The following is a 17886-nucleotide window of genomic DNA, read 5'->3' as shown; positions in this document are numbered from 1 at the left end:
CAGGACCCTTCAGTTTTCAGGCAGATGCTCTATCCACTGAGCCAAACCAGCTAGGGCCATGTGAGAAATTTCTTAAGAGAGCCAAGTGGTTGGGAAGGGGTTGCTTCCCTGAGCAATTGCTTTATGTTTTCCTTTAAGGCAGTGAGAACTATGCAACTGACCTCTCCATTTTCAGATTGGCCTTTAAAAAGGAAGCTCAAAGCCAAATATATCATTCAATTAAGTAACTGTATAGATCCTATTGCCTGCTTAAGTTTTCCCTTTTTACACTTCGATAGTGACTTCCTGATGTAGTTTGCTTGGCCCTGATTTTTTAAATTTATGTTATATCATTTTACTAGAGGCTTGATGTACGAAATTCGTGCAAGAGTAGGCCTTACTTCCCCTGGCTGTGGGCACCGGCTTCCCTCTGGCACCCAGGACCCGGGCTTCCCACACACCCCGGCTTCATCTGGTCTAATTAGCATATTATGCTTTTATTATTATAGATTGCATGTATTTCCCAAAAGCCAACTAAAATTCTTTGAAATTAAGTGGAATATAAATAAATACTCTAGTCCTTCTTTTGTGACCAGGTATATTTTAGACACTGGGCACATGTCTATTCTAAATAACAATACCTATATGCATATGTATTGCTCTGTATGCTGTGTTTGTTGAACATATTCAGAAGTCAGAATTTATATGGAAAAGCCAAACCTAAGCATACTATTTATTAGAAAAATGTGGTTTCATTTAAAAAAACACACACACAATAACTTGAAATGTCTATTTAAGTGTATCTCAAAAAGTGGAGTGTCTCTTCTGGGAGGAAGCAAAGCATCATTGTGATGACAACATGCCTCTGCTGGCAGACATGAGATCACATGGTATTTTAAAAATCCAGAACTAGGAGGGCAACTCCCCCCCCACCCCGTGTTTATCCTTTTGAATTTTGTATCATGTGCTTATATCACCTGTTCAAAAAATTAATTAAGAAGTTCATGGTCATTTTAATAGAAGTGTAAAATATTTTTTTCTATCTATTAGATAATGAGCTTCTTGAGACAGAAAATGTGCTTGCTTTCTCTTTGTATTCCTGAACCTAGCACAGTGCCTTTATACATAGTAAGCCCTCCAGCTAGTGTGCATAGATATGAATTGGAAACTAAGAGTTACAAATTTCATTAGGATCACAGCTAAAATTTACTAACTGTGGATAACTCATGCCTCCTTCATTCTGTTCCTGCTTTCAGAGTGAGGCTGAGACTACTAGCTACCTGGTTCTGAAGTAAGATTGGTTTTTATTGAAATCCATTAAAATAAAAACAAATTCGCCCCGACCGGTTTGCCTCAGTGGATAGAGCGTCGGCCTGCGGACTCAAGAGTCCTGGGTTCGATTCCAGTCAAGGACATGTACCTTGGTTGCAAGCACGTACCCAGTAGGGGAGTGTACAGGAGGTAGCTGATGGATGTTTCTCTCTCATCGATGTTTCTAATTCTCTATCCCTCTTCCTTCCTCTCTGTAAAAAATCAATAAAATATATTTTTTAAAAAATTTAAAAAAATAAAAACAAGTTAGTAGAATTTTTCCTAGTCAGTGTTCAAAATGGGGTTTATGTTTGTTGATATGTAATAGTATGGGATTTTTCCAAACTGCTTTTTATCTCTTTTTGCAGATCTTTGTAGAATTTGATGGCTGTAACTGGAAGCAGCACTCCTGGGTTAAAGTTCATGCTGAAGAAGTTATTGTTCTTCTGCTGGAAGGCTCTCTAGTATGGGCACCCCGGAAGGATCCTGTCCTTGTCCAGGGCACTCGAGTCTCAGTTGCACAGTGGCCAGCCCTGGTGAGTTACTTTATTGGCTAGGAATATATTTGGACTTTATTCTTATACTATGAACTACGGTTGAACTCTTTCAAATTCCCCAAACACCAAGCTTTGTTCTTAACACACTTTTATTCTGAAGTTACCAAAGCAAAAATTGGGAGAGATCTTTTCTCCTGTGTTCTCTGACCATTTGTATATTACATAATATTTTATATTTTTTGTTTCTCAACTTTTCATCTCTTGTTTTTTCTCCTAGTAAGGCTATGAAACAATGTTTGTAATCCTTAAAGTATACTCTTTCTATAGAAACTTTTTTCCCCAGCTTTGTTAAGATGTAATTGACATTTAACATTGTATAAGTGTACAACATCATTTGATATACAAATATATTCTGAAAAGATTACCACAATGTTAGTTAACATGTACATTGACTCCCGCTGTTACTTTTGTGTGTGTGGTAAGAATTTTAAGATTTATTCTCTTTGAAACTCTAAAGTATACAATACAGTAATGTTAGTTACAGTTACCATGCTTACATTAGATTCCCAGAACTGACTCATCCTATAACTGAAGTTTGTATCCTTTGATCACCTTTACCCATTTCTTCCACTCCCCCCAATCCTGGCAACCACCAGTCTACTTTCTGTATCTATGAGTTCTTTTTTTTTTTTAAGATTTTGCGTAAGTGAGATCATATGTACAGGCAGTCCTCAGGTTACATAGGAGATCCGTTCCTACGGCGCGATGGTAACTCAATTTTCGCCGTAAGTCGGAACCCACCTACATAAGCACCTACGTCACTCACATGGAGCACATACACAGCAGTAATGAAGTGAAACAGTAAAAAAATTTTAAAAGAAAGATAATTCCTCACCTTTACTTGTGGTAAATAAATAATAAAAAACATAAAGCACATATGTACATATGTCAAAATGATGGAACTTTTTTTTTTTTATGAATACTGTAAATGGGAGATGGCAACGTAACCACGAAACGACATAAGTCAAGTCCGACGTAACCCGAGGACTGCCTGTATTTGTCTTTCTCTCTCTGGTTTATTTCATTTAGCATAATGCCCTCAGGTTTCATCCATGTTGCAAATGGCAGGATTTTCTACTATTTTATGGCTAATATTAGTTTGTATACACACAAACACCACATTTTATTTATCCATTCATCCATCACTGGACACTTACGTTGTTTCCATGTCTTGGCTATTGTAAATAATGCTGAAGTGAACATTGGGGTACAGAAATCTCTGAGATAGTGATCTAAGCTGGATCATATGGTAGTTCCATTTAAAAATTTTAAAAAATATATATTGGTAGTTTCTTTTTTTAATAAATAAATGTTTTTATTGATTTTTAGAGAGAGAGGAAGGGAGAGGGATAGAGAGATAGAAACATCAATGAGGAAGAACATAATCTACCTACTGCCTCCTACACATCTCCTCCTGGGGATCTAGCTGGCAATCCCGGGCATGTGCCCTGACTGGGATTCAAACCAGTGACCTCTTGGTTCTTGAGTTGATGCTCCACCACTGAGCCACACTGGCCTGGCTTTTTTTATTTTTTTATTTTTATTGATTTCATAGAAGGGAAGGGGGAGAGAGAGATAGAAATCATCAATGATGAAAGAGGATCATTGATTGGCTGCCTCCTGCATTGCCTCCTCCTGGGAATTGAGCAGGCAACTCTCACACCTGTCCTGACCAGAATCAAACTGTGATCTTCTGGTTCATGGGTCGATACTCAACCACTAAATACAGCTGGGCTATTTAAAAACATTTGAGGAACCTCCATACTGCTTTCCTTAGTAGCTATACCTGTTTACATTCTTACCAACAGTACACAAGGGTTCCCTTTTCTCTACATCAAGCATGTCAAACTCAAATGCTAACACGGGCCAAAAAAACAAGGTTCAAGTTTATGTGGGCTGCAAAAAAACAAAAGCTTCATTTTCATAGAAATGTAGGTTTATTTTGATAGAGACATGCTGAATACAAAGGGCTGAAATAAATGAGTAATCGTTAACATAAAATAATAGAACATTTTAATAAAAATTAATATTTTTTCTTGAACATTAACTTACCAGACATTGAATAACTGCACAAATTAATAAGCGTAACGCAAATAAACCTATTTTTCTTGTTCTCAGAAAGCTAAATATTTCCTGTTGCACACATCAAACAAGTCAGTCCAAGACTAATGACATGGCCATCGGCTGCTAAAATATTTGATGCTAGTATTAGTGGAGATAAATGGTGCGCCTGCGCATAAGGGGCATAAGGGAAATTAATGTAACCAATTATAGTAATCTGTCATTAGTGAATGTTGTAGTTCGTTATTAATAATTATGTATAACAGGATATTGTAAAAATTAGGTTATGAAATTTGAATTAAAACATTTCCTACATACCGTTTATTGGCTGGGCTGCAAAAATATTCGTTGTGGGCCGAAAGTTTGACATGCTTGCTCTACATCCTTGCCAGCACTTATCTTTTGTTTTAATGATAGCCATTCTGACTGGCTTGAGGTGGTATCTCATTGTGGTTTTGATTTGTATTTCTCTAGTGATTAGTAACATTGAGTTCCTTTTTATGTATCTGTTGGCCGTTTGTATATCTTCTTTGGGAAAATGTCTGGGTGATTTTCTCATTTTTAAATCAGATTTTTTTTTTGCTATTGAGTTGTGTATGAGTTTCTCTTTTATGTTTTAGATATTAACCCCTTATTACATACATGATTACAAATATTTTCTCCCATTTTGTATGTTGCCTTTTCATTTTGTTGGTCATTTGTGCTATGCAGAAGCTTTTTTAGTTTGATGTAGTCACACTTGTTTATTTTCACTTTTGTTGCTTGTGCTTAAAGTTTTTTTTTAATTATTAAGTTTTGATTTCTTAAGTCAGACAAAATAGTTCTATAAAATTTAATTCTGAGAGTATCCGTTTGTATCTATCCTTGTTGGCAAAGTATTGGCATAAAAGGTTACACTTTTTTAAAAAATCTAAAAACATAAATCAATTCTGTGGTTAACCAAATTAAATAAATAATATTCCAAACAAATACTTTTTTACCTGTTGATAATATAATATCATTACTTGCTGCTACACTCTTTTTTCATTTGTTTTTTTTTTTTGTTGTTTTGTTTTGCTTTTTCCTAAGCCTTGCCGAAACAAGGCCACCAAAAATTTTGGTTGCCTCCCCAAAAAAAAATTGGGAGAGAGAGAGATTTTTTCATTTGTTTTTAAGGCCATTTTCCAATTGAACTTTTATTTTTTAAATATATTTTTATTGATTTCATAGAAGAAGGGAGCGGGAGAGAGAGATAGAAATCTCAATGATGAGAGAGAATCATCGATCAGCTGCCTCCTGCACATCCCTACTGGGGATTGAGCCTGCAAGCCCGGGCATGTGTCCTTGGCTGGAATCGAACCTGGGACCCTTCAGTCCACAGACCAACTTTCTATCCACTGAGCCAAACCAGCTAGGGCCAATGGAACTTATAGAAGAAGCTCAAACAGATATGGGTTCCTTGGTGACTTTGTAGGCTATTTATTTATGAAACAGTAAAATGAATTTGCTCATGTATATTTATAACAGTGATTATTTTAGAAATCTCACAAAGATTTTAGGAGTTCTAGAGATGATAATGGTGTAACTCTTTATTCTGGGAATTTAATGTTAAACTAGCCTTCTTGAAGCCAGGCTTTAAGATTAGTCAGATCCCTGGAGAAAATGAGGAATTTCTCGTTTTTCTTTTCCTTTTTAGCTGTAAAGAGTATCAAGCTGACTTTCTGCTCTAGTTTGCTTTCTATGATTATTTGGGGGCCGGATGCTGGGTTAAGAATGTTTCCAAGGCCGAAACCGGTTTAGCTCAGTGGATAGAGCGTCGGCCTGCGGACTGAAGGGTCCCAGGTTCGATTCCGGTCAGGGGCACGTACCTTGGTTGCGGGCACATCCCCAGTAGGAGGTGTGCAGGAGGCAGCTGATCGATGTTTCTCTCTCATCGATGTTTCTAGCTCTCTATTCCTCTCCTCTCTCTTCCTCTCTGTAAAAAATTAATAAAATATATTAAAAAAAAAAAAAAAAAAAAAAAGAATGTTTCCAAGGACTAATGCTTTAGCTTATCTGTATTTACTGGTGTGAAAGATTTATTAATAATGGATATTTTCTCTAAAGTTAGAGATTTGGTTCAATTATTATTTTCTTTTCTACGTTCTAATAAATTTCTTGTCATTGTACTTCACAGACTTTCACTCCCTTAGTAGATAAACTCGGTTTGGGTTCTGTGGTTCCAGTTGAATACCTTCTGGATCGAGAGCTTCGTTTCCTGTCAGATACTAATGGGTTGCATCTGTTCCAGGTACTTAACACTTGCTCTAGTCCTAAGCTTAATTCTCTCCTTGTTAATTTCTTTGATGGTTATAAATATGGTGTTTCCATTTTTTCTTTTAGCATTGAAATAAAATATTTCCTCTCAATATTCCTTGTGCCTTTTAGTGTTTTTCTGCTCCCTTAAAAAGTACATTTGGTAACTTGAAGCTTCTTTCTTCTACACAACTCCACTCCACCCTTAAATCACTTAACACTTAAAACCACAATTCTACTGGCTTTCTCAGAAGAGGCAACTTCCCAGAAGTGGTTGCTTCTATAACTTGAGTCTGAGGGGGTCTACACTTGTGTCAGTGGCATGGAAGCTGGGAGTTTGTGCTGATTCTGAGCAGCCTTAAATATTGAAGAGCTTAGGTATATCTTTAGTTAAAAGAAAAGGGATAAGTTAGTAGTTTAAACAAACTAGCATCTGAGTTAGAGTTTCAGAATTTATGGATGCTAATATTTATTTCTCATTAGTAAGGGGTACGGTCCAAAGATTATAAATTAGGAGGCCTTATAATGACCAGCATAAACTGATGAACTAAAATAGACCCAGACATAGAATCATTGTACAGACTGTTGAGCCTCAGAGGGAAGGCAGGAGAGGGTGGGAGTGGGGGTGGGGGGTGTAAGAGATCAACCAAAGACCAGAGGACTTGTATGCATGCATATAAGCATAACCAAAGGACACAGACAGAAGGGGGGGCAGGGACATGTGCTGGGGTGGGAGCAGCGGGGGCGCGGGGGGGGTAGAGACATATGTAATACTTTCAACAATAACGAATTTACATTAAAAATAAAATAAAAATTAGGAGGCTTAGAAGAGTTTTGCTGTCTTATTGAGGCAGCTAAGAGAAGTATTTTCTAAATCTAAACTATATTCTATGATATATTAATAATGATTTCTTTGTTGATATGTTTTTTTCTCCCTCATTAAGGCTTCACTCTCTTATCAACCTTGCTTTTTCCATCTTTTAATACTAGTGCTTATATGGGTAGGCACTTGGTAAATGTTGGATAAATATCAAAATAAGCAAAAAGATTTATATGCAATAAAATGTTTTGTGGTCAAGTAAGTATGAGAAATACTGACATACATATTCTTTTCCTATATGCCTTCTTAGAGCCTTTAATATACTGTTATATGTAGAAAGATATATAATATTTCCAAACCTAATTGATCTTAGCATCCTTATTTTTTATAGAGATCTCATGAGACTAGGGTTCTATAGAACATTCTTTGACAAGTTATACCCTCATGGGTATGATTTTTCTCATCTGGTTAGATATTATTGCTATTCATTTTAATATTCAGTTGTTTTCTTCTCTTATCTTTACCAGATGGGAACAGAGAGCCAAAACCAGATTCTTTTGGAACATGCTGCACTGAGAGAAACAGTTAATGCTTTGATCAGTGACCAAAAGCTACAAGAGATATTTAGCCGAGGTAAGAACAGGTAGTCTTCTGTTCCTGAACTCTGAATCAAGTGTATGGTCACTAGCCAGGACTGTAATACATAGTCTTGTTGTTATGTGAGTTTCGTTTTGTTGTTTCTTCATTTCCTTTGTGTGTGTTTTTTAATATGTTTTTATTGGTTTCAGAGAGGGAGAGAGAGAGAGAGAGTGAAACTTCATTGATGAGAGAGAATCATCAATCAACCATGTTCTGCACATCCCCTGCAGGGGATGAAGTCCACAACCCCGGCATGTGTCTGACCAGATTTAACTGTGACCTCCTGGTTCATGGGTCAACCATTGAGCCACACTGGCTGGGCTGTTTCTCCATTTCTTAAATTTTTTTTTAAATATATCTGTATTGATTTCAGAGAGGAAGGGAGAGGGAAAGAGAGATAGAAACATCAATGATGAGAGAGAATCATTGATTGGCTGCCTCCTGCACGTCCCCCAATGGGGATCAAGCCCGCAACCCAGGCATGTGCCCTTGACCAGAATCGAACCTGGGACCCTTCAGTCCGCAGGCTGATGCTCTATCCAGAGCCAAACCAGCCAGGGCTTAAATATATTTTTTTTTTAAATATATTTTATTGATATTTTACAGAGAGGAAAGGAGAGGGACAGAAAGCTAGAAACATCGATGAGAGAGAAACATCGATCAGCTGCCTCCTGCACACCTCCCACTGGGGATGTGCCCGCAACCAAGGCACATGCCCCTGACTGGAATCGAATCCGGGACCCTTCAGTCCGCAGGCCGACGCTCTATCCACTGAGCCAAACCGGTTTCGGCATTAAATATTATATTAAGGACTAATCTTGTAGTAGACACAATATTAAGGTACTAAGGATATAACCGTGACCTAGAGAATATCTCTACTCTTCTTGAGCTTACTGTCTGTAAGGATCTCAAGGACTAAAGACTGTTGATACCAACAAATAACAACTTAGAGTGCAAGATATATTCATAAAGGAAGATGTCCACAGACTCATTTCCATTTGTTATAGGTGGCAGGAATGATGTGTCAGATCAGCAAGGTCAGACCAAACCTGGGTTCAGCAACCTCGGTAGTTGGGTTCTGGCTAGGAAAGAATTCAGAGTAAAGACCAAAACTGTAAGAGAACACTTACTTTGTAAATCACAGAAGTAAAAAAGTAATTCCTAGAAGAAATGGTTTTAGGAAATAAATTATAGAGATAAAGGAAGGGCCCTTGGAGCTTGAGAGTGAAGTAGCTAATGGTAACATGCCTTGGGCAAGGATGGGGTGGGAGAAGGGAAAGGCAAGGGTGTGCTCCCGGGAGGGAGTCCAAAGGGCTTTTAGGGTAGAGATTTTAGGAGAGATCTCAGGAAAAGATCTTAATAGAATATTCAGCAGTTTTCCAGGCACTGCTTGGAAACCCTGTCCTTTCAGGGTTCTGGTCTACACTGATTGATTGGCCAACACCAGGGCAAGGGGTCCTTATTCAAGGCAGCGGGTCCTGGCGTTAGCAGTGGCTAGTTTTGTTGCTTATCTGGACCTGGAGCTAAAATATAACTGCGACATAGATGTTATCTCTAGGGAGGAAAGATCAGGGAGTCACCACGTGACCAGCAGTATGCATGGGGAGGAAAAGTCACCCTGGGGGTGAGGTCCCCCTACAGTTGATTGTCTGTTGCTACACACCTGTGGCTTTCCTCCCTCGTGACCTTCTATACCTGCCCATCATCCTTGCTCTGCTCTTGTAACTACCTACAACATATTAACAACATGTTATTTTTAAAAATCAGGGCATGTGCTGGGGTTGTGGGCTCGATCCCAGTGTGGGGCACACAGGGTGGGGGTGGAGAGGATGTGGCCAATCAGTGATTCTCTCTCAACATTGATGTTTCTATCTCTCTCCTTTTCTCCCTTCCTCTCTGAAATCCTATATAATAAAACCCTAATATGCAAATCAACTGAACAGTGGAACAACTGGTCACTATGACACGCACTGACCACCAGGGGGCAGACTCAGGAGCTGCCCCCTGGTGGTCAGTGCGCTCCCACTGGGGGAGCACTGCTCAGCCAGAAGCCGGGCTCTAGGCTGACTAGCACAGTGGCAGTGGCTGAGCCTCTCCCGCCTCCGCAGCAGTGCTAAGAATGTCCAACTGCCGGCTTAGACCTAGGGCGGCAGTCAGACATCCCCTGAGGGTTCCCGGACTGTGAGAGGGTGCAGTCTGGGCTGAGGGCCCTCCCCCTCCCAGTGCAACGAATCTGGTGCACCGGGCCTCTAGTTAATAATCCTATCTAATAAAAGAGTAATATGCAAATTGACCATCACTCCAACACACAAGATGGCCACGCCATGTGGTCAAAGATGGCTGCCCCCATGTAGACACAAGATGGCCAGCAGGGGAGGGCAGTTGTGGGTGATCAGGCCAGCGGGGGAGGGCAGTTGGGAGGGACCAGGCCTACAAGGGAGGGCAGTTGGGGGGACCAGGCCTGCAGGGGAGGGCAGTTAGGGATAATTGGGCCGGCAGGGGAGCAGTTAGGCGTCGATCAGGCTGGCAGGAGAGTGGTTAGGGGGTGATCAGGCTGGCAGGCAGAAGCAGTTAGGGAAATCAGGCAGGCAGGCGAGCGGTTGGGAGCCAGCAGTCCTGGATTGTGAGAGGGATGTCCAACTGCCTGTTTAGGCCTGATCCCACCAGGATTGGGCCTAAACAGACAGTAGGACATCCCTTGAGGGGTCCCAGATTTGAGAGGGTGCAGGCTGGGCTGAGGGACACACCCCTCCCCGTGCACGAATTTCATGCACTGGGCCTCTAGTAAATAAATAATTATGAATGAAAACCAGAAAGAATTATTACCTTCTTCATGTTCAGATACAGATTTTGCCCAAGATTCTATACAAAGTGTAGACTATTGCTTCATTTATCTTTCCCTTCATGTTGTACATCCACTTCTTCCTTTCTGAACCTCATTATAATCATGATTTTCAGTGAAATAGTGTCCTTGGTTCTCTTTTATCAAACTAAATCTAAATAGGTAAAGAAAGGAATAGATACACAGGCCTATTTAGGGAAAAGAGTATCAGGATACAATGATCCTATCTAATAAACAGGTAATATGCAAATTGACTGTCACTCCAACACACAATATGGCCGCCCCCATGTGGACACAAGATGACCAGCAGGAGAGGGCAGTTGTGGGCGATCAGGCCAGCAGGGGAGGACAGTTGGGGGGGACCAGGCCAGCAGGGGAGGGCAGTTGGGGGGGACCAGGCCTGCAGGGGAGGGCAGTTAGGGGCAACCAGGCCAGCAGGGGAGAGCAGTTGGGGGGGACCAGGACAGCAGGGGAGCAGTTAGGCATTGATCAGGCTGGCAGGGGAGTGGTTAGGGGGTGCAGTTAGGGGCAATTAGGCAGGCAGGTGAGCGGTTGGGAGCCAGCAGTCCCAGATTGGAGATGGTGCAAGCTGGGCTGAGGGACAACCCCCACCCCATGCACAAATTTTGTGCACCGGGCCTCTAGTGTTTAATAATCAAGGAAAGGTATGGGGAAGAAAGAATGTATGGAAAAATTGATAGCAGAGAAGAAAATCAAGTGAATAGAATAAGAGATGGAGGTGTATACGAGTATGTATAGAAAAATTAAGGAAGCTTAATTATAGCTTAAAGATCATTTAAAATAAGTAGTGATTTAACTATATAGTCTGAAATGTATAAGATATGCAAGACAGAAACTGTCCTTTTTTGAGGCCCAGCAGGGTAACATTACCAGCTGATAAAGTAATATGTTTGAAACTCTATGTTCCTAGGAAGACAGGTGCTATATTTGTTCAGACTGTTATTAGTGTAGAGGTTGGTAACCTCATAAATTGAACTCTCTACCTACTGTTATTGAAAGCCAGATAGCAGAGTGTAAATGGTTATATATCATTCATATGGTCACTTAACAAAATAGTACATTCAACTTACTGGCCTCCAACTTTTTTTTATGTGTCAGATCTGAATACATTTTCTTTTCTTTCTTTTTTTTTAAAATATATTTTATTGATTTTTTTACAGAGAGGAAGGGAGATGGATAGAGAGTTAGAAACATCGATGAGAGAGAAACATCGATCAGCTGCCTCCTGCACACCCCCCACTGGGGATGTGCTCACAACCAAGGTACATGCCCTTGACCGGAATCAAACCTGGGACCCTTCAGTCCACAAGCCGACACTCTATCCACTGAGCCAAACCGGTCAGGGCGATATGTTTTATTTTTAAATTGATGAGTATGGTCAATCTGAGATTGCTCATTCAACTCCATACAAGAAGACTAACAGTGCCATATATCTACACCAAATAGTTTTCTTTCTGCTTTTAGAAACAATTATGAAATGTAGCATAGCCAAAAATATTTTATACTGACTCATCTCTCCATTAGGTCCCTACAGTGTTCAAGGTCACAGGGTTAAAGTATATCAGCCCGAGGGGGAAGAAAGTTGGCTCTATGGTATTGTAAACCATCAAGATTCCATTACTCGTCTTATGGATGTGTCTATAACTGAGGTAAGGCTTTGTGTTGTGTTATTTCATCTTACAGGTGAAGCAAAAGGGAGCATCCTGAGGAAGAAGACTTGGGTTCCACATGTGGCTCGATTGCTTAATGACTGTATGACCTTGAGAAGAAAAGCTGTTCAACTTTCTTAAACGTTGTTCTCATATGTAAATTAGAATTAATTAGGCACCCCTTCCCTCCCCACTGATCTCACAGCACTGTTGGGAAGTGAGATAATGTATTTGAAAATGCTTTGAAATCTATAAAACAATATACAAATGTGAAATGCTATTATAATTTTATTATAAAGGTTAGTAGTAGTTAAAAATCTAATTAGCATTTGGTTTTATAATACTTATGCCACTCTCCCTTACATATTGGAAAATTGTTTCTAATGAAGTAAACAGAAAAGCATGGCATCTAGAGCAACCTGGAGAATTGTGTCAGAAAAACACTAGATGAGTGTTTTGAAGCAAACAGATTTGTATTTACATACCTTTGAATTGGTTTCAGACTTGGCCTTGGCAGTCACGTGTAATATAAGCATAATTATTTTATTTATATTTTTGAGTTTTTAAAAAACTATTAAATTAATTTTCATTTGAGAATTTTAAGCAATATATATATATATATATATATATATATATATATATATATATATATATAAGTAGGTATTAAAAGCCATCCCCTCCCCTAGGCAAATATCACTACCCACAATAGTAACCACCATTAACTGTTTGGTATATATTATATATTCTTCTATAATTTACTTTTGTTTACTTAATTTGTAAATTAACATCTTTCTGTGCAAATATATAGAAATCTGCCTTGTTCTTTTAAAATAGATACATATTATTCAACTGGATGGATGTTATCATGACTAACTTAATCTAAAATTGATGGACATTTAATCATTGCCAGTATTTTCAATAATCCATATAATGCCACATGAATATCCTTGAACATATATCAATGTACACTGTTTCACATTATTTATTGGGATAAATTCCCAGCTGTGGAATTGCTAGGTCAAAGTATATGCACATTAAATCTGACAATGTCAAATTGGCCCCTTCCGAAAGCTTTTATTCTTTAATAGTAGAGTAGTGCTTTGAATGATTATTGGTTCTGAAGGTTTTTGGTTTCTGTAATGTACAGCATATGAAGGTTTTAGAGATGCAGAATTTGAAATTAACATCCCTAAAAGAGACCCAAATGCTTAAAGCTTACCATAGTCCAGACTTTGTTTCAGATGCAATCTAGCAGTGAGTAAGATAGTAAAGATCCCTGCTCTGGTAGGGTTTTTATTCTACTATGGGAGTAGAAATGCAAAGATAATTACATAGATTAGAAAAATACATAATTGTGTCCTTGGTGGACAATGTATTAAATCTTTTCCCCTCTTTTTCATATTACCTGTTATCCTGCTCCTACTATAGAGTGGTGAGATCAAGTCTGTAGATCCCAGACTGATTCATGTGATGCTGACGGATAATTCAACGCCTCAGAACGAGGTACAGTAATGGACTGAGTCTCTGAGTAGACTCGTGACCTTGCATTATGTTATAATGTAGATTTCTTATATGTGTATTGTCTATGGATACCCTTTGGACTTCAGCTCTGGCCACTGTACAGTTCTTGTTTTTTTTCATGGTCTTGCCTAGTTAAGGAAGAATAGTCTCAAGAAAAGACCTAGTCTGAGCAAACTTTTTAATCATGGCTATGTTGCCTAGCCGTTTTGAACTCCATAGCCTAACTATTTCTTCTTATATTCTTCCAGGACAGGTATATTTGAAAGATACAGTGGACAGTTAAAGCTATAATAAGCAGCAGTACTATTCATGACCTACCCAACAATAAGAAATGGAAGAGAAGTTACATCCTCTTTTTCTTTCCATTAGGTCAGTGGTTCTCAACCTTTCTAATGCCGCGACTCTTTAATACAGTTCCTCATGTTGTGGTGACCCCCAACCTTAAAATTATTTTCGTTGCTACTTCATAACTGTAATTTTGCTACTGTTATGAATCATAATGTAATTTTGCTACTATTATGAATCTTAGGCGACCCTGCTAGCAGTTCTCAACCTGCGGGTCACGACCCACAGGTTGAGAACCGCTGCTGTAGAGCCTAAGACCATCGGAAAACACAGATATTTACATTACGATGCATTAACAGTAGCAAAATTACAGTTATGAAGTAGCAACAAAAATAATTTTATGGTTGGGGGTCACCACAACATGAGGAACTGTATTAAAGGGTCGCGGCATTAGAAAGGTTGAGAACCACTGCATTAGGTGGTATTGAGCTCCAAAAGAGTCTGATTTTTCTTATCCCAAGAAAGTCAAATAAAACGGGTGCCTAGTTCAGTGCTCAGCACACAGTGGATTACTCTATAATTACTATGAACTAGACCAACTCTTGGTTCATTCAAAATTATCATAGTCCAAAAAACATACTTTATAAATCAGTGCCTGAACCAATCAAGGAATTCTGTATGATTTTCCTTCAGTAGAACATTGACTAGGATGGCCAGCTGTCCACATATTCTTCATCGTCTCTTAGCACCTCTGTAATATTGCTGTCTTGGCCACTCATGCTAAGTATAGTTCTTCCTCATCTTCTTTATTCAGTCATTTTTTACTTCATAAAACAAGATGAGGGTAGGAAAAGAAAAATCAGCGTTAAATTTAATAGCTCTTTATACTACATATAATATTGCCACAAATAGGATAAGTGTCTTGACTTTGTTTACATGGCTGAAAACACCTATTACTTTTATGGTGTATTGGGCCCCTTTTTTATTCCCTTCCTTATTTCATTTATTCGATTATTATGTGCCAGGTACTGTTCAGTTGGCTAGATATGTAGCTGGAGAGTACTGGTTTCATGTGAGTAGCTCACTGTAAGTAGGACATACATAAAAGTTGTTGCTCAGGGATGTTGCTGTGAGCCAGGCTCTGCAAGTTGGCTAGATGAATCAGAGATAAGATTGATCTGTAGTTTTCAGCAATAGATGTTGATTCTTTTCTTTTCAGCTTTGCCATGATGTGACTATCTTCTTAGCTAGCAAAGAATAATTATTATTGACAGTTCTGCCACATTTTACAGCAATCGTCCTTAGAGATCCATCTCATCTCTTGAATGAGTGAGCAAGAAAGGAGAAATGTCACTGATCATACTTCTGTTGTTTACAACAATGAAAACTGGGTTGTGATAGAGGTTGAAGAAGGGCTAAACAAGTTTTAAAAGGACCAAATGAAAATGATTTCTAGCAAACAGAAACAGTTCTTTTTTTTTTTTTTTTTTTGATTTTTTTACAGAGAGGAAAGGAGAGGGATAGAGAGCTAGAAACATTGATGAGAGAGAAACATCAATCAGCTGCCTCCCATACCCGCCCCACTGGAGATGTACCCGCAACCAAGGTACATGCCCCTGACCAGAATCGAACCCAGGACCCTTCAGTCCGCAGGCTGACGCTCTATCCACTGAGCCAAACTGGTTAGGGCAAACAGAAACAGTTCTTAAATGAAAGATTTAGAAGCTTAGATTAATATTACCAGAAGTACGGGGGAAATAGAAAGAAATCTTGGGCTTTGGTTAGAATTTGGTTAAATTAAAGGAGACAAGATGGAAATGAAGGCAGGGAAGGGAGGGAGGAAGAGAGGGAGGGAGGGAGGGAGGGAGGGAAGGAAGGAAGGAAGGAAGGAAGAAAGGAAGGAAGGAAGGAAGGAAGGAAGGAAGGAAGGAAGGAAGGAAGGGAAGGAAGGAAGGAAGGAAGGAAGGAAGGAGGGAGGAAAGGAAGGAGGGAAGGAGGGAAGGAAGATGGAGGGAGGGGAGGAGGAAGAAAAATAAAGAACTAGAATTGACTAAAGAAATTAAATAACTGTGTGTTACTAGCTTATTGCCACCCTGCCAAATGTTATCGCTGAATTAAACTATCTGAAAGTTATCTGAATAAAGCTAAAATGAATACTTGCTTCTTGGTGGGATTCCAATCTAAGAATGTTTCATATACAAGTCTTTGCTGCACAAAGATTGCTTGAAAGAATGTTAGCTGTGTCCCAAGCCCACTTCCCTTTGTCCTTCTCAGAGAAGAAGATAGGAATTGCCCTTCTAACCTGTATCTCTTAAGGTTATCCAGCCTCTCAAGGAAAGCACAAGTAAGAGTTCATGAGCTAGGCTGAAATTATTGAAAGAGTTAAAAGATTTGACTGTTTGGTCTATGGTAGCGTGCCTTTTTTCCTTTCCTCTGTCTAATGCTTTGAAATAAGATCTGGAGATAGCATCTTTATTGAAAGTCTGTAAGAGTAATCCAAACCTGCCTCTGTTGGTCTCACTTTTCCTTTGGTCACAGACTCACTAATGTCGGTTTTCCTATTGTTGTCACCAGTTTTTAGTGGCTTCTGGAAGAGGAGATTTTATATTTCAATATTTGAAATGCCAGTTTCTGTCAGACAAGGAATTAAATATGGAATAAAGCCGATTTTTTTTCATCAAGGGGTAAATGAGCTCCTAGGCTAGCTTTGGCAGTCTATTTTGTAAAAGAAATTCCACAGATTTTTAAAACCTTCCTTCATTTGAGGAAGTACTGCATTTTATTCAAGAGGTTTGCCAAGTAAGTTAATGTCTAGTGACCATTCTCTTGTATATGTGTGTGTAAATTGAGTCACAGGAAGATTGGAGCTTTTTGACACAGGGAATATCTTAGAGCAGGCATTGGAACTTAGCAGTCTGTGCCTGCTTTGACTTTCTGCTTCTAGAGATGGGAAAGAGCTAATGATTTATGGTTTTCACAAGATGGAAAGTCCCTTGTAATAAATTTTCTTTGAATTTTGTTTTGTAGGGGGGTACGTTAAAAGCAGTAAAGTCTTCCAAAGGAAAGAAGAAGAGAGAGAGCATAGAGGGGAAAGATGGCCGGAGGAGAAAAAGTGCTTCGGACTCTGGGTGTGACTCTGCATCAAAGAAATTAAAAGGAGACAGGGGTGAAGTAGACAGTAATGGGAGCGATGGAGGTGAGGCGAGCCGAGGGCCCTGGAAAGGAGGGAATGCCAGTGGAGAGCCAGGGCTGGATCAAAGAACCAAGCCACCACCGACTACATTTGTCCCCCAGATTAACCGCAACATTCGCTTTGCCACTTACACCAAAGAAAACGGCAGGACTCTGGTGGTGCAGGATGAACCTGTAGGTGGGGACACAACTGCATCTTTTACTCCATATCCTACAGCCACAGGGCAGACATCTTTGGCCCCAGAGGCGGGTGGAGCTGAAAGCAAAGAGGCAGGAAAAACACTGGAACAAGTTGGTCAGGGCCTGGTGGCTTCAGCAGCTGTGGTCACTACCGCCAGCTCTACCCCAACCACGGTGAGGATCTCAGACACTGGCCTTGCAGCAGGGACTGGGCCGGAAAAACAGAAAGGCAGCTGGTCACAGGCCCCAGGAGAGGTGAGTTGTTTCAGGGGCAGATTTGAAAGATTTGGTTTCATTCTTTCACTCTTTCTTTCTTGGTAACACATTAAAAGGCATCTCAAATGCTAGTTGGAAGTATATCTAAGATGTGCTTAAATTAAACACTGTGGGTGGACCTTTATTGCTCATTGGACAAATGTGTATATTTTAATAATTTTATTAGCTCTTAAAAGTCACCTGAACAACTAGTCTAATCAAAACTGATTATGCAACCCAATTTAATGATATATTAAGATAGATTTTTTAATTCAATTATCTTTTAGTTCACATAGTGGC

General features: G+C 39.4%; 1 protein-coding gene across 2 annotated transcripts in view; it reads left to right on the top strand.

The window, feature by feature from the left end:
• KDM3B (lysine demethylase 3B) overlaps positions 1 to 17886 on the top strand; it is a 61436-nt gene that overhangs the window by 15911 nt on the left and 27639 nt on the right. The window contains exons 2-7 of one of the 2 annotated variants that reach the window (XM_080672403.1): positions 1659 to 1826; positions 6064 to 6177; positions 7530 to 7635; positions 12029 to 12153; positions 13582 to 13656; positions 16987 to 17586. In XM_080672403.1, coding sequence (XP_080528529.1) covers positions 1659 to 1826; positions 6064 to 6177; positions 7530 to 7635; positions 12029 to 12153; positions 13582 to 13656; positions 16987 to 17586 — 1188 coding nt within the window. The remainder of the gene's footprint in view (positions 1 to 1658; positions 1827 to 6063; positions 6178 to 7529; positions 7636 to 12028; positions 12154 to 13581; positions 13657 to 16986; positions 17587 to 17886) is intronic. The other variant, XM_080672404.1, reaches the window with a different exon arrangement.

Source organism: Plecotus auritus (genome assembly GCF_963455305.1).
Source record: "Plecotus auritus genome assembly, chromosome: 6".
In the NCBI taxonomy this organism is placed as follows: Eukaryota; Metazoa; Chordata; class Mammalia; order Chiroptera; family Vespertilionidae; genus Plecotus; species Plecotus auritus.
Note: the sequence above shows the minus strand (reverse complement) of the source record. Positions and strands in the feature narration are given on the sequence as shown.